The sequence below is a fragment of the Folsomia candida genome, unplaced genomic scaffold, assembly GCF_002217175.1.
Source record: "Folsomia candida strain VU population unplaced genomic scaffold, ASM221717v1 Fcan01_Sc006, whole genome shotgun sequence".
Lineage (NCBI taxonomy): Eukaryota > Metazoa > Arthropoda > Collembola > Entomobryomorpha > Isotomidae > Folsomia > Folsomia candida.
In genome coordinates this window covers 1,721,914-1,741,960 of record NW_019091198.1, presented here as the reverse complement: position 1 = coordinate 1,741,960, position 20,047 = coordinate 1,721,914, and the positions used below count along the sequence as shown (strand labels likewise).

At 38.1% G+C, this 20,047-nt stretch overlaps 2 protein-coding genes across 10 annotated transcripts in view; one reads left to right on the top strand and one right to left on the bottom strand.

Annotated features, from left to right (window-relative positions):
• The window catches only part of LOC110851134 (MAP kinase-activating death domain protein), a 30,898-nt gene extending 25,520 nt beyond the window's left edge, over nt 1-5,378 (top strand). For 7 of the 9 annotated variants that reach the window (XM_035853241.1, XM_035853239.1, XM_035853242.1 and 4 more), the window contains 3 exons: nt 2,873-2,945; nt 3,077-3,123; nt 3,647-5,378. In XM_035853241.1, coding sequence (XP_035709134.1) covers nt 2,873-2,945; nt 3,077-3,123; nt 3,647-3,847 — 321 coding nt within the window. In that variant the 3' untranslated portion in view covers nt 3,848-5,378. Of the gene's footprint in view, nt 1-2,872; nt 2,946-3,076; nt 3,124-3,324; nt 3,466-3,646 lie in introns of all 9 variants that reach the window. The other 2 variants (XM_035853244.1, XM_035853243.1) reach the window with 1 other exon arrangement.
• Nucleotides 5,379-5,393: 15 nt separating this feature from the next.
• LOC110851136 (phospholipase A1 VesT1.02) lies at nt 5,394-6,959 on the bottom strand. Its single transcript, XM_022098783.2, has 5 exons — nt 6,679-6,959; nt 6,454-6,602; nt 5,889-6,368; nt 5,623-5,824; nt 5,394-5,561 (listed from the first exon to the last, which is right to left on the bottom strand). Exons 1-5 carry the CDS (start codon nt 6,858-6,860, stop codon nt 5,519-5,521), a joined length of 1,056 nt encoding a protein of 351 aa, XP_021954475.1. The 5' UTR covers nt 6,861-6,959; the 3' UTR covers nt 5,394-5,518.
• Nucleotides 6,960-20,047: the final 13,088 nt, after the last annotated feature.

Genomic DNA, 20,047 nt, shown 5'->3' with positions numbered 1-20,047 from the left:
TTATTGTGTTTTACTTGGATACACAGTTAACTACATAATGGATTTTAGATGGTATGGTCTTTGTTTTACTGTAGAGTAGAGGCGAACTGACCTTTAGAGCACACATCTTTATCTCTATTTAGTACTTTTGTAACAGGTTTTTTATTACGCACACTAAAAAAATACACACAACTAACAAATGACATTATTCTCGTAATCTCGACACACTCATGATGAAACCACATAACAGTGAGGACACCAATGCTTTCTATAATTGTAGTATGTACATATCTGACACATTAATTTCCTGCCATTGTGTTCTATCAGCGATGATGGGAATTATATATTAGGTCCAGCAACCACTTCCCCAGTACTCATCAGCATTATAGTAAATGCTTGCATAGAAAAATATATTTTGCCTGTTCCATCATTTAGTAAATAATACCCGAAAATTCATGCAAGTCACCAAGATACTTCAATGTCCAGGTGATTTTTGGTTATTCCACTATCTGTGATTTGCTCTCTGTCTCTGTCTCTCTCTGTCTATCTCTCTTTCAAGGTTTGGTGAAATACGTAATATTTTTGCATCACGAATGACCCGTTCAGTGATAAAGTCAATTTTTTGATACCTTTCCCAGTGTATCCCGAATGGAAATTGCTTTTATCATTGCATTGCAATTATGCAGAATCTGCAACCAACCACCACTAATTACTACAGTATTTAGTGTTTATAATATTACTGCAAGCATTTATTACCAATAAATATATGTATTTACAAGATGATTTTTCCGTCAAGATTTCCATAAATGAAAAATACTAAATAATTTCGTCCAGAACTTGTATTGACCCAGCCAACCAACCTACCAACCCAATGTATGAAGCATTTATATTGACTGTAGTATGCATTATTAAACCGAATTAATTATTAATACTCGAACCGCTCCGCAATGGAATAACATCAGAATTTGTGCTGATGGCCATCTCTTCTTACTCGTTAGCAGTGTTGTTAATCAGTTATTTATGGTTTTATTGACTTAGAATATTTAACCTCCTTAATTTGTCCGGCTGTAAGCAACTAGAAATTATCATTATTAAAGTTTTTGGACGTATCATAGATTTCCAAATTTTTGTGCCGATTTATTTCTACTTCGTTTTCTTTACGTTCTTATTAAACCTTTGAGTTTGATTCTTAGTTGAATTGTTTTATTGGTTTAATTCTACTGTGTTAAATTTCTCGCCACACCACCAGCCAGCCAGCCTATATGAGAACCTACCTTATAATTGACGCAAAAATGTGAAAAAGAATTTTGACATAGATTTAGCGAAAAAAAAGTCTGTCTCCGCCCGTTATTAGAGTAGCAAAGTATTTCCACTTTTTGGCCACCATTTATTCTCTCTCTCTCTCCTTCCGTCTAATCCGACCTACTCTGACCTGGAAAATTATTTGCACGACTCTTTTTACGTTACTGTTGACCGACTCCCATTATTGTCATCATCATCACGGTCCTATCTCTTATTTCTTATTTCTTCCTCCTCCTCTCCACCTCTTGTAACTTTACATTTTTTGATTGTAACCGTTTTTGCATCCTCGTGGTTGGCAATATTTCACTGACAGTGTGAAATGACGCTTGTGTGGCATGAGAATTACCTCCTGTCGTATTCTGATGGCTTACAACTTTGGGTAGAAATAAATTGCGAATCGCTTGCTTTTATCTGCTCTTGGCTTGTGCTGCGAGCAAAAACAAAGCTGCTATACTCCTGCATATTACTTACTTAAACTCCGTGTGTGCGTGCAATACTGCCTGCTGCTGCCTATTTCAAGTAAATGGACTTGCGAGAAAAACTGTGTTCTAAAAAGCGTAAATTGTAAATATGTGCTCTTGATGGCAAAGGTAGCAGCTCACCGTTTTATGCTGATAGTCAATAATAATAATAATAATAATACGACCACCTTGCGATGATGATGGTTTTTCTCACCTGACAGGAATTGCTGTCTTGTGATGACTACCTTTAGAATTTGAAACTGCTCAATTCATAACGTGAGAAGGTTTCGGCTCGTACGTAAATAAATATGTGGTAACGTAGTCGTGGAAGAACAAGCTGATACGGCTTAACCTCAACGTTGTTGTAGTTTTAGTGTTATGGCGTAGCAATATTTTACGCTGTAATGCTTTAAAATGAGTCAAGCCAGATGAAGATAGGTGTGCCTGCGTAGATTACTCTGTACCTCCCACCACCTACAAATCGTGTAGTAGTACTTTGTGCTTATGCCGTAGAGTGTAAAAGTAGTAGTTCAGTTATTTGCTACCCAGATGAAACTTGCAACATTTCCCTCATGACAGCTTCTTGACGTAGATTGAGTGTGAAACATTCACTAGATTGCTTTCTCTTCTATTACAACATCGTCTCTTCACCACTATCATCATCACTTGTCTAACATGGTGTTTTGTGATCAAAGATCTGAAGAATCAGCATTTCACGCCAAGAATGAACATTTGCTAATTCTCTCGTCCTTTCATTAGGCTACATACGAAAGTAATTTCATTACTGAGGAATTTTTGCCTTCTTGGACGCATTAAAACGATAGGAGATCAGTGTCACCTGTATTAATTTTATCTTTATACTAGCACAAAATACACATCTTTATTAGTACTATCTATACGACTGGGTGGTTGAATCATAGGTAACCTACGTAATAAATCTCCCATTGCCTAATCCTCACTAATTACTTAAGCCAACAACAATGCCGTAGTTATTTTAGTATTAGCCAGTGTTAGATCTGGAGAAACCAACATCATCATAGACCCCTTTAGCACATACACATTCACCAGTTGTTCACTTTCCGCTGTTTTTAGAGGTGGAAACTAATTTAATTTACGTTTCTCACATACAGTTCTTTGTTCGACTTGACCATATTCGGAAATGTTTCACACAGAAGGGAGGAATCTTTGTCCTTGAAGAATTCAGTACGTTTCGAGTTTTCATATAACCATAAAAAATTTGTAGATAAGTTTCTATGATGTCTTTTTGTATGCAATTCTACGCGAGGCATGCATTACTTTCATACATGATGATTCAAACTTTCTCAATTTGTCAGATCCCAAGACCAGACAAGTGATCCAGAGAAAGTACAAGTCCGCGTTGGTAAGTATTATGTATTTGAGAACACATTTTAGTATTTAGTAGAGTTGTGAATATTTAAATATTGTTGTCATTAGTTTACGCATCATTTGTGTGAATTTGTTTATTTATTTATTTAAAAATTGTGTACTATATTATTTGAAAAACCTTCAATAATTTCTTCACTTCACGTCAGAAACTTGACACTGTGTCGTATTTGTTTAGGCTGCAGAGGAAATTGCTTTACAGATTCATCGCATGTTTACAATCAATATGACACTTATCATGATTCAAAAACCAGATGGAGGAAATTACCCCACTCTTATTGTGTAGGACATCACCGCACTGTCCTCCATTATTATTTGTGTTCGTAATTTATTATTTATTTGATTTACTTCCTCTTACTCGCTACTTATTTATTTATGTATGCATTTTTTACAATTAAGCCGTCTACGTGTTGGCTTCTGCCTGAATTTTGTGATTTCTTAAGTGCATATAAAACTAACTCGCAACCGATTTTGAAATTGTACTCTGTTTTCGAACACAGGCCGAGAATATTTGCTACTCTGTGCTGTGCGTGTTTTCCTACGTGGCGGCGGGTCACGAGCAGAAGAAAGTGATTTCATCCAAGGGAGGTGCTGTCACACCCACGTCGACAGTTTCTGCTCCAGCGATGACCATGTCGTCAGAATCGTCCCCACTCCCGTCATCTTCTGCTGGGGTTGAACATTCAGTTTCACCACCGTAATCCTTACACGGCAGGATCAATTCAAGTAATTCATTTTACAACAAAATATGTATATACGAGAAACACATTTCACAAGAGAAAGTGTATTTAGAGGAGAACAATGTGCATGGTAATTGTCAAACTGAAAAATCCACCTGATAAATCTGTCTATACATTTCAAATTAATAGTCTGGGATTGAAAAAAAATTAAGGTTTTAAAATCCAAAATTACATTACACTATATCCTAATTATTTTGATTGTCACAAACAGGTTTAGAAGTCTAATGATTTAAATAAATTTCCAAGTAAACACGAAAATCTGGCAAGTCTTCACACGAAGATTATATATCAACTTATTGATATCAATATTAAATAGTACCGTACAATCATTACCTAGTACAAAATGACAAAATTGTTTGTGGTAATCAGCAGCCTACTGGCTTTAGTAGTAGGAGAAGGGCGTCAAAAATACACAATTCAATTACTTATGATAGATGTGAAATTCCTAAAAATCTCAATGTATAATGTATGTAAGAAGAGAGAATATTGCAGCGAATTAATTTCTACTGTTGCTGTCGTTATCTGAACAAGTGTGGTGGTGAGGGAATGAGGTCTATGTAATAGTTAAAAAATCAATGAACAAACAAAATCCACACAATATTGCCAAAGATTTTGGAGATTGAGTGGCGTATGTATTCAGCAGTTGTTATTGGGCGATAGATTTATAATTCATATATTTATTCTCAGGGCAAGAAGAAATAAATATGCAACCTGAGATATAAATACCTGTTATCTGAAGGTAATTTATAGGGCGTGACACACATTTGGTGCGAACCGTTGTCCCGTTTTTAATTATACTTGGTAATAATTAAAGAACCATATACTGTCATATTGCACACATACACCTTATCTGCGACTAAATAGTACCCGTATACTGCTGCCTACTTATGCATAAACTAGCCGAAACCAACAGCAAGCATACATAAATCTTGTTGATTATTTAACTTGAGTTGTGCAAACAATAAACGATAGCAATATTGAATGAGTAAAATATCAGTTTTAGTAAACGACATTTATTTTATTGCTATAATTAGCTAGAGAGATGATTAATATGGTACGTAAATTACTACTAAATACTAATAAAAGGTACTACGACAACTATTACTTATTGTGACTTCAGTGGCAGTTGAGCAGTTAATAATTAGTTTTAAAGATCAAATAATTATAAATATGTCGTTATGTATGCGTTGTTGATGTCGTTTTTATGGTATTGTAGTGAGTAGTTGATAAAATGCAAGGTTTTGTAATATTTTGGTTTAAATACGTATATATGTACTTGTTTCCGAGAATTTTATATGTGTATTACTTGCAAAATATATACTAATTGGAAGAGTTGTGTTTGACGGGTACAATATCAGATGGGATAAAACCAGTGATGTATGAATAATTATTGTTATGTCGCATATTGTTGGGAAGATACAAATATTAGAAAATTAAACTTACGGGTGCAAATTAAATCCACCTTAATAAAGAGAATGTTTAAATAAAAAGATTCAATTTGGTCGTCTCATTTTTTTCATGCAATTTTATGTCATCAACGGGCATTAATATATTACAAATTTGTGCGTGAAATTTATAGAATTTTAAGAATTTAGAATAACATTTTCTTCCATTTTGCTTTACATAATTCGCTTATGGATCGCTAGACGTTCTTAGTGAGTAGAAGCCTCGTGCCCTGAAAAGCAAGGTCATATTGTAACAAATCTCATTTATGCATGTAGAATCAAGCTTCTTACGTTGGTGGACAATTTTCGCCAAGTTGAACTACATCAGTTGGACAATTATCCAAACAAACTTGCAGGTCTACCCCTTTGAGTGGACTTATCAGTCCGGTTACTGCATCTGCGTTGATGCATTTACAGGACGGGAAATTTCTCGTAATGGATGCAGCATAAAGTTTTACAGCGAATTGATGACTGCATGAATTCAACGTTGGCACTGTGAAAAACAATTTCATGATTTTTATCATTGTTATAAATATTTAAGAGAGTTGTTCGCATACATCCTTGTAAAAAGTCGCAGCCTGGTTGATTAACTCCGCCATTTGGAAAGAAATCAACGTCTCCGTCCATGGCGACGTCTCCCAGCTCGCCCATGCAGGTATGAATGACATCGACAAAGTCTGCATTTCCCCTGTGAATCTTGGGGAATGGAAATCTGGGAAGGAGAAATAATGGTCCGGCTGGATCTAGCCCCGTAATTCGTGCCAATTTTTTCCCATTTGTTAAGCTCTGGTAATTGCGGCCCGTATTTCCAGAAACGTGCGCTCCTAAACTGTGCCCCACTAGGTGGACGGTGGATGGGTCCACGCCAAGGAATTTAATGAACTCGGCCGTACGGTTGGCAACGATTGGGATGTTTGTGGAGACAACTGTCTTGTAAATTTCAAATTGTTCGATAAGATTGTCAAAATGTACATTTCCGGAAAGAAGACCCCAATCAACCACGATGAAGTTGTAGTTCAATGGCGAGTTGAGGTAAGCTGAATGAATGAGAGTGGTAAAAAGACCATTAGTATTAGTATTTATAATGTAATTATCAATGCTATGCGTGACCAAATTATTTACCTGGAAGCACAACTCTGTCCAAATGAACTGTTCTGTTGTCAGTGAATCCATGGATAAGAAGTACCGTTTTTAGGGCAGAATTGTTAAAGGAAGAGTTAATCACACTCCTTCGATTATTGAAGACAAGTTCTTGCTCATATTGTGGATCTCTAAAAATAATTATTAAGTCAATTATTATCGTGTACGCTAAGTATAAAGAGGAATTAGAAATTATTATGAAATTACGCGTTTTTTGGGTATAGGTAGAATTTGATATCGTCTGGATTACTCGAGAGTGGATAATCTGGACTCAAAATAGCGTCCTCTTCCTCATTGAGGATCGGAAGATCAAATCCATGAGCAAGGCTGCACAAAATAGCAAATAAAATAAAATTTAAAAATCTCGAGGGAACATTATCTAGCCCCATTTTCGTCAGTTTTTAAAATTCTCTAAGAATTTTTCTCCCTTGTTTCAATAAACTGGATTCAGCCCACTACTACTCGATTGCAACTTCAAGCAAATGCCAACAATGCAAATTGTCTCACAGCAATTTATATGCAATCTCTCAAGTTCATTACCGAATTAATGTTATCAGTTATTTAAATTAAGAAATAACTACGAGTTGAAAGTCCAAGCGTAATAAATTATTTGCATGCATACAAAGTTGCTCACAAACATGCATCGGACAGCCCCGTGGAATTCATATCTCGCTTTTTGCATGATAATTATACCATATTTAATTAATATGCTATAATACATAATATGCTATCTGTAGTACCCAAAAGTATCGTCCGAATTGTGTTGACAGTTCTCATGTGGTTTATAATCCATATTTGGTGTTTTATTACATCATGTCCTAACCTATCCTAACATAAATAGCTGTTGACAGCGATGTGTCACTCACGGCTGTGTCATGTTAAGCGGTGCAGATTTTGATTCAAGATAAATTGCATTTTTAAGAATTCCCAGCATAAATTAATCGTACAAACGAGTATTATTTTGATAGGAAGGTTATATTATAATTTTTAGAATATAGGTAATTATTTATGTTGCAATAGTGCTGATTTGAGATTCAGATGATGTGTTTTCTGGAAAAATCAAAATTCCTTTGTTCTATTCTCATGCATGATAACGCATGTTGGGGTAGGACCATTTTGTTACCATGCAGGCAACTGCATGTTTTGCAAGTGTTGTTATTGTAGTCCAAGTTGGCCATGAACTTGTGCAGATCAATGTCATATTGTGAGTTTCATGGTACACAAAAGTCATCAATTTTAATTTGCCACAATATCATATTTTAATTTAAGTGCCAAGGTTATGGCGTCAATTGCTCTAAAATTTCCATGCGTTCATTTTCAGCGATTTTTATCAAGACTTTAATATTCATCCATTAGCTGACGCGTGTTCCAGTTTAAGCCGTTCCCCTGAGAATTCTATGAATATTTCTATTCATCTGAAAGTAGTCTAACTATTAACTTGCATTATATATGACAGAGTAATTTACTCCTCGCCCACATGGGAGGAAGTCAACGAAGAGTAATTAAAGTGACCATTGGTCAACAGGAAATAATATGATTCCCAAATGCTGACTGGCGTAAATGAGAGACTAATTGGAGAGAGTGAGAGAATGCACCCCACGCTACTGTACTTTGAAAGCATTTATTATATATTTCTCCCAACGAGGAATAAATAAATATGTACAAACTTCATATGGTGTAAATTCGGAGGAGGCAAAAGCAGCAGCAGGGTCAAGCAAATCTCGTTAATGGATTAACGGAATACCTCCAAAGACTAATGACTATTAGAGAAAGGGAAGCAGGGCCACTACATGGTCGCAGGAAGACCAAGACATTGTGAGAGGGTTGGTTAAAGGTGGTGGTGGTGGGTGGGGGAGTTTAGTTAGTTGGTTGGCAATAATAAATCCTTAAGTATTTTGAAAGCTCAGACTAATTTGTAGTTCCCAGTGGATCCCTATTGCAACCACAGGCAGGCTGAGTGAACGGAAACTTTCCAAATTATTTGCCATCTCACTCACCAACCGAACCAACTTTGCACAAAGCCAGGAAGAACACAACAGAAAAACATTTCTATTCCGGCTCCAGTTCCTCCTTTCTTTGGAAATAAATTGTAGATTCGTGTGGCAAGGAGGAAGCTATGTTTCAAACTATGTATTCACATCCCTGGGGTGTGAAGATGATGACGAGTCTGTCAGAAATTCAGGTAGAATTTCAAGGGCAGTAAAAAAAGTCTGAATGGTTTTTAAAAGAAAGAATGTAACAAGTGCCACATGCACTTATCACATCCATTAGTTGATAAGACTAGTGTTTAAAACTAACTTTTATTTGAATTACAACATCACTCAAGTATAATTTCGAATCGCTAAAAAAAAGTTGGTTATGGAATGAGTCAGTCAATCATTCGGATACATTTCATTGGTTTCTACTGTATTTAAGAAAAACGGGACTTGTGCTCATCGATAAGCCCAAATTTCCACCGTTGTTGGAAGAATAATCACGTCACTCAAGGCTTGTTTGTCGATGCGGAGAGTATAGTTGTCCATCATTATGGACATTTTGTATTCTTGTGGAGATGGATGGGTGGGAAAGCAATAAAGTAATTGAATATCATGTTTTCTCGTCCAGTCATTCCCCTTCTATTTGTATTCCTCCTTGTTAATGTGAACTGACAGAGCACAGTAGTGGGATAATTTCTTATCCACGGTTCATTACTCCAGTTCAAAACCTTTCAAATCTAGTTGTGCTCAAAATACAATATTTCTTGAATCTCTTCATCAGAAAAATAACCTTCTCCCTCGATGATGTAAAAAACCACAGATATTTCTGAATTAAATTACCTATTCGAAGTTCTGAGGCTGAACTACTTTAGTTAGAACATTTCGATTTTGCATTTTCATTGCGTATCGGCAGAGGCACAAAAGGTAGATGTTGGATTCATATCATTCAGATTATTCAAAATCCCTAACCACTTCAATAATAATTTCAGACGAATAATTAAGTATTTTTATGGTACCCTTTAATTCTAGGAACTAATTATTGAAACTGGATAGACGGATTTAGGCTTGCATGACCTCAAAGACCTCATACGACTATATTCAAAATTTGGAACCAGAATTTAAAAGCTATCCAGAGTTATTAAATAAACCGTCGCAAACGCGCATACGGAAGTAGCTTCAGACTACTTCACTCCAAGCACTCCCACGACATCGCGGGAACACTTGATTTTACTGTATTTCATCTATACATTCAATTTTTTCAAAAATCTCATTTTGCCCCGACCACACCCCCTAGTGACGAGGGGGTGTGGCACAACTCGGGAGCACTTTATTCTACTGTATTTCATCTATGCATTCAATTTTTTCAAAAATCTCATTTTGCCCCGACCACACCCCCTGGCGCCCGGGGGTGTGGCACAACGGGGGAACTCAAAATTTCACTCCATTTCATCCATAGATTCAATTGCACTAAAAATCTCATTATGCCCCGACCACACCCCCTGGCGACCAGGGGTGTGGTCCGGTTGCACCCAAAAGTTGATAGGATCCTCCCCCTGGGGTATTATGTATGATGGCGAAAACCGATTTCGATTATCTTTATCCGTTCTCCCGTTATCCTGCTGACAGACAGACGGACAGACAGACAGACAGACAGACAGACAGACAGACAGACAGACAAAGTCTTCACATAAAGTAGCTGAAGCTACTTAATAACGCAATTGTTCAAGCTTAAATCGTTCAGTTTCAGTATTTCTATAAACTAGAAAATAAGCTACATTAAATGGACCGATTTTTCGGTGATGGTCATCTCGATCGGACACAATAATACGTAAAAGTATATTCTGGTCTTCTGGCAAGCGTGCATGTACGCACGTTGATGGACACGAACAAAGGATGGAGGAATAATATTCGAATGTGCGAGTGGTGGATAAAGGAGAGAGAGCCAACTCTCTCTCTTCTCGTATGGAAGAGATTGGAAGAAAGTCTGGAGGTTCTTTATTCAGCTGAAAATAAGGGATATCCTATTCAATTAGATCATTATTCAAAGTCACATCTATTCAATGTAATCTCCCACCGTCGTCTCCCGTCTCTGCCTCTATCTTTCATAACCGAGAATTGTGGATGTGCTGGAGCTCTCCAACGCACTCTAGAATTTATGGCTATAATTTTGGACAATTCTAGCGTAAACTTTACCAGGGGATTCCAGGCTAGTCAGATAGCTCAAAAAATCGAAATCGGAAAAAAACAAAATTTGTGGAAATTATCGAACAAATTTTTAAATTGCTTTGCACATCCCAAATACAATTTTAATCTATATAATCATTTTTTTTACTTATTAAATATGATTTCTGTTTCACCTAAGAAAAATTGCGAAACTTTGTCAAGTTTTCGAAAATATGCGCAACTGGAATTTTTTAAACTATAATCTAGATTATTTTCTTAAATTTTTGAGTTATCAGGAATCCCCGGGTGAAGTTTACATAAGGATTGGCCAAAATTATATCCATAAATTCTACAGTGCAACGCTAGTTTTTGGGCCAGGCAGCAGCAGAACGAAGTCTATACATACATATGTATACACACGTTCGTCCTGCTTTCTCCGAGTCTCGTAATACATAAAATATAAGATGAAGGTTTCTGGATTTGAGAGAAATTTCTAAAGTACGTTACTTCCGGCTTATTGTTACCCTGAAATAACTTCCTCCCGGGAATTATTTTACTTTGGTTTAAAAGGGTGTGATTTCATTGTGATATCCTTGTTTGGAACATTGCATTCATAAATTGACCATTCTAGTTTAGCACGAGGACATAGTTCACAGAGTTTAAACCAGTAATTTAGGGCTGCAGATTATTATTCTGATAATTATGATACATTCACAACAAAAGGGGAGAACAGCTTGAGACATTGTTACTTTTTGTATAACGACCAGTTCATATTATTTATTGAGCTGTTTATGAAATATGAATTATTATTAGCATAATTAGTATTTATGTAATATCCATTTATAAATACAAGGTTACTTGCAATTATGTGCTTTTAAATGCATTTAGGTATCGCAGTCTGTTGCAGCATTCTCATATTTGTGCATGCATGTGCATATCGATATCCGTTTCACACCTCACCCTCCATGTTACGGATGCATTATTCGTCTTACTCCTCGCAGCCTTGTCAAGACCGTTCACTGCTACGTACGTTCTGACAAAGGAAAATTCCCCAAAACTCGGCTCTCCCAAATCCAGCCAAGTACCCGTCCATCCATCTTCGAGATCTTCTTAGTTTTCTCTTCATCTTCAAAATACATTCGATCCAATCCAGTCATCATCTATCCATCCTTCCATCTCTCATAATATGCCAACCACTCCAACCCATCCACTCCATTTTCCTCATATTATTGAAATATTACAGTCAGGATTTACACGTTTGTCTTCACACAGACAAAAAAAACTTTGAGATGGATTGCACGGGAAGAGAATAAAAGAGCAAATTAAATAAATTGCTAGAACCAAGCACAAACAAATGTATTTTCTCCCTTTCTCATTCGATTACTGTTTAAAAATAGTGATTTTTTCTTTACAAAGTCAGAGCAACAGATGAAGAAACCACTTCATTAGAAACGAATCCAAAGTTATTTTTAGCCACCCATGCCAAATTATTTTATTTTCGCATTCATGTAATCCCACACAGGAAGAAGGAGTGAAAGTGCACGTGCAGTACACGCAACAAATGTTTGGTCATCAGACACAGCATCAAAGAAATGGCGTGGCTACCTACTTTATGTACGGCGATGGTTGTTAAGTTGGGATGACTGAGGAGCTGTGTCTGGTAATACGAGTGCCGATAAAACTTCTCGTTGCCATGCACTTTTCATCCTCTTCTCATCCTTTTCCTCTTTATTCCAGGCAGGCAGGAGGAGCAGAGGGAGCATTATTATTATTATTGAACCTCTTATTATTATACAGTTATCTTTTAAGTAATAAGTCGTCTCAAAGAAGAGGACTGAGGCAAATCTCTCTCCGGCCAGAACTCCTTTTCCTTCTCTCTGATGTCGTCGGCGTGGACTTTCTCTGTTCAGTTCTCATCCGTTCACTCGTTAGAATTATGAAAGGAATCGGAGGAAATGTCGCTCTTTCCCGTAATCATTCTTCGAGTTCCTTCCTCTCTCTCTCTTCAACGGACTGTATAAAACCTCCAGCTCGAAACTTACTTGTCCATAAACTTGCGTCATATCGGCTACAGCTGCAACTAATAATAATAATGCAGCCAAATATGTATGTATATGAGATATGAGCGTCATTTCATGTGGTGCAATTTGCCTCTGCAATAAACTATGTAGACGACCATCTCGTTTTAAAAAGAGATAAATTACGAACGTCAAAAGTGTAAAGTTTAATAATAACAATTATAAAGAACATACATCAAATCAGACCTGGACACAATTTTCCTGATTTTTAGGTTCTATCAACAACTTTGGCAATATATTATTTTATGGATGAGAACTGGTCGTGAATTGTGATGCTGTGTAGTAAAGTATACTAATTTTGTTACGAGGATCCTGACGTATTTCCAAAAAAATACGTCCAGTTTCAGCCCCACTTTCAACGCCACGATGAGAAGTCGTAACTTGCAAAAATCTCTTTGCTTCAAGTTGTATTTCCGAGATTTTGATTGCCAACTCGAATTGCTGGAAGAATTGTAATAAGCTTCTCCCTTGTGATGACGGGAGAGGCAAAAGCAATATATACGGGTGTAAATTGGGTAATTCCGTACTTTGCTGTTTCGAACCTGTTCCATCTTTCATCACCTGTCTCCGAGAGACAGCAACGTCCAGCAGGAGCAGCCTTTGGTTCTTTGGAGGATGAGAGCTCAAGTGCATCAACAATTCTCTCCAAAATCCTGTACACTCTTCTTCTCCATAGAAATTTTTGTGTTCCTGGGAGTGAGGATTACTCGACGGTAATATAAAGTCCACATGATAGCAGGAGTCGTGGTACTAGTAGCCATCCATTATTATTGCACTTTCCTCCCCCACTCACCCATAGGACGGATAATATTACCACATAGTCAGCCAGCTCAAAGTGCACCAGCTTGATAACCACCAACAGTTGAGAGAGCCGAATTGTGCGTGGAGGAGAGAGTGCTGGTGACAAAAGGCAATTGCTATTTGAAATTCAAAGTCAAATATTTCAGCCGGAGGAGGAAAACTGTTGTGTGATTCATTCATCTATCCTCAGTTTCAAAGACTTTGACCTCTCCGTCATTTATTGTGTGATATGACTTGTGTGAGCAGCTCAACTTGAACCGCAGAAGCAGAGTCCCTTCATCATCCCTCCTCACAACACGACCTGTCTCTCCGTCGTCCGTATCATGGCTTCGTGGTGCATTTGACGCGAAGGGGAAGTGCTCACATTTTCAGCTACTAATTTTGCATTTACATATAATACCCTCCCATTACGACCATGATCCCTCTTCCTTCATCTCTTCTAATAAGCTCAACACAACCAAAGTTTCTTGTTACCACGAACGATGTTATGGTGCGTAGACACATTTCTCTCCTGTGTATGGAAATAAGGCTTGCTTGATTTGGCTTCCCTCTCTGCCTGGCACCCTCCCCCCGACAGTTATATCTTCTTCTTCACCAGCACAAACTATCGGATTCCTCTTCCCTTCAGTCTTTTCTTAACTTGGTGTGGATCTCGACTAAAAGCGGGTTTAATAACTGCTGATTTGTGTACCGTTTTCTTCCAGGGATGGCTTCATCTTATTGCAGAAAAGGATGTGGAGCTAATAATGAGATTATATTAAAAGAGAGATGATGAAATCTGCTCATCTCGGCGCAGCCAAGGAAATTTATTACGTGCAAAGGGTATCCTCATCTTCAATCAATTTTTAACATTTCATTACTTCCAAAAACGTTATGTGTGGGATGATGGTTCACTCTTTGGTTATGGTGTCGTAGGCCTCGTCGCCGGCTTCGTTGGTGTAAACGTAACAAAAAGAGGGCAGATGTAATCAGAAGGAAAGCATAGAGTTGCTGCGTTGTAACATTTATTCAGTTTGTCGAACCGTAGCATGCCAAACCATTATTACTTCTGTCATCCTCTTCGACTTCAACGGCAGCAAGCAGACGTGGAAGAAGCAGCATTTCTCTCTTTCTTCCGCCCTCCTCAAAAGTATATCAATTTAATGCGATAGAAAGCTCATGCTACGTCATGCATGAAAGGGTATCAAACAAAAGAAGTTTTTGAGTCAAACAACTGAAAACTCATTTTATATCTGGGAGAAATACTCGTAAATGTCGAGCTTGTATTTCTTGCCCTTTCGCCCAGGAAACGGGAGATAAGGAGAAAACATCTGTCTACCTGTTCAAAGGTCTGTCTTATGTCGGTTGGTCCGTCGTCGAGAGAGAGAGAAAACAGCAGAAGGAAAGGGAGAGAGAGAGAGTCGCTCTCCTGCCCTTAGTTACTCTTCCACCGTCGTCTCATCTTTCTCTCTCTCCCTCTCAAGATAATCAAATCGATAGCGTTGCTTGGCTAACATACTGTACAATCCCACCTTCGTCTTCCTCTACTCAACAACTCTGGCAGAAGTGAATCGTACGGAAAGGTGCAATAACCATAGAGAATTGAAGAACCCGTACATATGTACATACCTCCATCCCAACGCTCGTTTGACGCTATTACAGGTAGCTATGGAGCAGGGACACCTTCTAAATTCCTCCTTTCCCCTTGCTTTCCTAACATTTCAGAGCTGAAAGGTCGCAATCGTCACTATTAGCTGAGCCATGACGGTTCAAAAGAAATGTGATTTTCACCAATTTGTAGCATTTTCAACTGATTTGAAAACCTGAGCCTCGAGGACAATATGATACGAAGAATGCAAAAGAATTTCTTTAATGGAGGAGAAGAAAGAAAGACAGATCAGATATGATCCGATAGTCACACACACACACACGCACACATGGATTTTTACGTGTTCTATCGTTCAAACTTGTTACGACCTTCTGTGCGATCAGAAATAAATTGAATCAAATGCAACTCAGAGATCATAGGATCTCCATATTTCCCCTATTTTAATGGTAGATTGGACAGAGTACGCACTTCTTTTTGTAGACTTTATTACATACATTTTGCAAACTCTTATGTGCATCATTGAGACTTTTGGAAATAAAGTTCATTTTCTTAATAATAAGGATTTCATATTGAGCTAACCGAATTGGTATGAATTTTTATACATATATTTGCCTTCTTCCATTCCTTATGCCAACGTATTATTATTATTATTATCATCGTCGTCCTTGCTTTAGGAGAATGCAAAGGAGAAAGTTGTGCAAAGTGTAACTTTTGGCTGCCCGTTTGTTTGCCGGATCGTGGTTTGTGTGTAGTACGGAGGTGTCGCCTTGGTTTGGTAAATGAGCTGGTGGAGAGGAAGAGTGACTTTTTGGAAACGGTTGATGCTACCCCGAATGGAGATTCCTTCGCTTTTCTTTCCCATTTTTATGGTACCGATCGGACTCTCAAGTAAGTGGAACAAGTTGAGTTCAAATGCTCAAAGTTGTTTTATGTCCGGACGTTTCCTAAAAGTGAAAGTTGTTGAAGTTTGATCTTTGATCTGGGTCGTCCAAGTTCAAAAGTTGCAATTGTATAAAGCTCGGGAAGGGAAATGTTGATATTATGCTAGTAATCTTCTGCCAATGGACACGTACTCATAATATTTTGATCTTTGAACACTATGTAAATATGTATAAAAGCTGCACCGTTTTTCAGAATTTTTCCCTCTGCAACACTCCTTTCCCTTTGTTAAATTTTGCAATTAGGTAATCTTAACAAAATATTAGATCACAGGGTAGCAGATTAGATTACACTACACAATGTATGTGCACACTTCAAAGTTTTCAAATTACAAAAGGCTTCTGTGGTGGAGGTTAAAATCAAAGTTGTAAAAAGAAGTGTAGGCGATCCAACAATGGAGAAACTTAAGCATTTTGTATAAGAGAAGCTCAAGACAGTAAGAAGAACTTTGTTATTCAGTATCACGTACGAGCCAACTTGCATGCAGGCAGGTGGTTTAGGTACTTTTGTTAAATGGCACTTCTCCCTTGTCGTTTTACGTGGCGTTGTAGCAGTAATATCCTCGAGTCGTATCACACCACGCCAATGTATCACCATCGCCAGACGGTAGACATTGATTCTAGACTGGGCGGTGGTGGGGGGGGGAAGGAGGGGAGGTTGGGCCCCTCGACATAAATAATAAAACTCAAGAGCAAAGGACGATTGCATAATCCTGGTTGAGAACATATGGAGCCTACGTCATTCCAAAATTTGGCTAACCATGTAATACTTTTCTTGTTTGTCTTGCTTTTTTTAGAAATACAAACTGGTCACACATTGATTGGTTCAAATCCAATAGAATTGCAGTTTTTTTCCTCCTTGTACAAAGGTGTTGTCATAGGGAAAAGGTTTTCCAATCACCCAGGTTCCATCCAACTTTGAGAGCGGAGATAGCCATATCTTGGCTCTTGACGCGCACTAAAAGTAAGACGTCGATGGAAAATTTAGTCGTCCGTGTCTGCCTCATGGATAACTTGGATCACTCACCAAGTTGCCATCGAAATTGCAGAAGCCGGATTCTCCAGCTACGGCTTCTCCTCTCCGCCTCTCGAGCTATCGACATGACATAGACCACCTCAGAACAAATACCAACTTTACTTTTCTCGCTTACCTTTCGACTTTCACTTTTAGTGTGAAAGCTTTCTTAATAGCTCGCCCAGCCCTTGTTTCCCTCGAAAGTGTAGGGATAAAAATAATTTTACCCATTTTAACTTTTTGTGATTTGACTGCATAAATTCCTTCCCATCCAGGTTGGTTGTTCCACGTCTCAAACCGCAGAACTGCAAATAGGAATAATAACCAAGATTCGGGACTAGAAAAGTTGAAAATTCACAAACTTCTGCTAGAGGCTAACTTATGAGGGAGGAACCCATACGTAGCGGCATTATTACGCCTCATGGCTCTACATACGATATATGCAAGCAAGTTGCAGATTTTCATGTTTTCTGCGGTTTTCATGAAAGGTGTTATAAATGAGAGTTGCTTCTACGTGTTCTACTTTTGTTGGTGCTTGTGCAGTCGTCGTTGGAGAAGGGAGGGAGCACAGGCAAGGATATTAAGTTGTTGGGAAGTACGAGAGAAGACTTTCTCTCGGGGTCAGAAATGGTTGTGTTGGTTGGGCTGAACACTAACAGGCTGCGAGTATTAATTTGTGCTGTGGTGATTGAGGTTTAGTTGTTAGCTAATGTGAATGTCATAATTATAAAGTTTTGCCAACCCACAATTCTAAGGTAGAATCCATACTTGCGTCGAGTTACGACATGTGCATGTACATCTGTATTCACTGAAATGAGTTGAATGCAGAATTGAAACAATTAAATTTGCACCCAAAATCAATGTTGGTTAACAAAGACCAGACGCATTCAAGTTTTCGAGTCTGCTTGCATGTCTACAAATAAGCCAAGACAAGTTATAATCCCGTATTTATGAATGACTCCCCTCTGGCACAAAAATTATTTAATTCTCCTCTCTTTGCGACATTTGGTCTTTGATGATGTACTCGAGTCAGGCACAAATAAAAGGATTTGAACTGCAGTAAATCTGAAATTTGGTCATTCACTATGCATCTGTGCGTGTGTGGAGGAAAAGTGAAACCCGAAGCGCACCATTAACAATTAGAGGACATAAATTGGTAGCTCTGGTTTTGCCTCCATGTGAATCATCATGAATGAATAAAAGGATTATTGCATTATACGGCGTGGTTAATGTTGCTAATTAAAACTCGAGATATTTACAAGCAACTGAGAGAAAGGAAGGAAGGAAGGGGGAGAGTTAGTTCTTGGCTGGTCGACTGGTGCAGGAAGGTATAATGGCAGTTAATATAAAAGGGAGTGAATTGGGGACTTGCTCGTTTTCAGGCAAAGTGAGTCAAATCATTAATTTGACACAGGGTAGTCAGCCGGTTATAAATTAGATACATATATTACAATTAGACTGTTGCTGATTCCCTCATCTTCTATTGTGCAGTGGAAATAATGGCATGGCTTCTACACACACCAACCACCATCATCCTTGCACCAAATCAGCGTACTCATCGCTCTTGGGCAGCAGCAGCGAGGGATCATCAACTAGTCAACCAACCAACTTTCACCAACTCGTATAATGCACGCTTCAATAATTCTTACAACAAGTTGGAGCATCGCACCAGTCCTCGTTCGTTCGTTCGTTACGTAATTGTCAAAATTGGACGAGTTCAATTCTACACGGACTTAACTGATTTATATAATTCAAGAAGACGAACAAATCACTTTTGCACCAAGTCGTAATAAAGTTGTTTGGAAATCAGAGCACCACTAACCGATAATTTATTGATGGCTACTTACGCACGAAATGCATTATTCTCATCACAACCATTGCCAAACCGGAGGAGGAGGACAGTCATCTGGAAGACAAACAATTCCGTAACCTTGGTCTCAACTTTCCACTTCTTGCTTGTACGGATACTATTTCGACGGGAGAAAGTGGAGGAAACAAGCAGCAAAAGCAATCTGTGATGGAAAGGATGATAAAACTTGGCTGGTGTCGCGACCTCTTAAACAATAGTCGCCCTTCCTCCATCATAGATAGCTGCATCACCTTATTGTCTCCATTTTACTGACGACGAGATCTTATCTCGTGGTTGACTGGGTTAATCAGCTTTAGAGATTTTGCAAGCATTTATGTACGTATCTATAGGAAACTTTACTTGCTATATACGCATCTCTTTGACATTATGGGATACAATTACGAAGGTTTATGTAACAAGAATTATTTTTCGAATCGCATTACGCTATTTATGTAACAACAACGCTTCTAAAGTCTGAGTGACCAACAATAGCTTCTAGACTAACGAATGTCGTGTATTATTTATGGTTTGGGGCAAATATGAAGTCATTTTATATTTACGTAGTCTCACGTAACGAAACCCAAATTAATGTTGTACTATGCACTACTACTCCATCTCAACAAAGTGCTTAAGAGTCTCCCGGATTGAAATCTACACAAGAGATTATTGCTGTTTGTTTATATAAATGCAGGCAATTCCATTGTCTCTAATCTCCTGTCTCTCCAGTTACTTAGTTGTGGTTTCCCATGCTCATTATTTCTCCTCTGATGTAGTTCAACCCGGTTCGTTCGTTGTATGTACACGTTGAACTGCATCCAGCAAGTCACAGCCAAATTAAATGCTGGACTGGTGGCATTGACAGTGATAAAGCTATACACGTACTCTGTTCACTACGGTGCATATTAGAATAGTGTCTTTGCTACCCGTGGGTTGAATTGTTGTTTGCAGTGGAATTTCGTCGAATAGCCAGACTTACAAGGATGCAGTGGAATGTGCTGCAAAAACTGCAAGAAAAATTTAGTACTTCCGCTTTGATGCTCTTTCAACAACCATAAGTTATACGATGTAGGGAGACTTGCAGACACGAGATATTGATGGTAAACACTCTCTGAAACCTTCTCGGTCCCTTTTACGCCGGTTTGCTAGACGACCAGGTCACCACTACGGC

Coding starts and splice junctions, on each gene's coding strand:
- LOC110851136 (XM_022098783.2), bottom strand. CDS start 6,860: ATGGGGCTAGATAATGTTCCCTCGAGATTTTTAAATTTTATTTTATTT. Junction 6,603..6,678: donor TACCTATACCCAAAAAACGC/GTAATTTCATAA, acceptor AATTATTTTTAG/AGATCCACAATATGAGCAAG. Junction 5,562..5,622: donor GGCGAAAATTGTCCACCAAC/GTAAGAAGCTTG, acceptor CTTGCTTTTCAG/GGCACGAGGCTTCTACTCAC.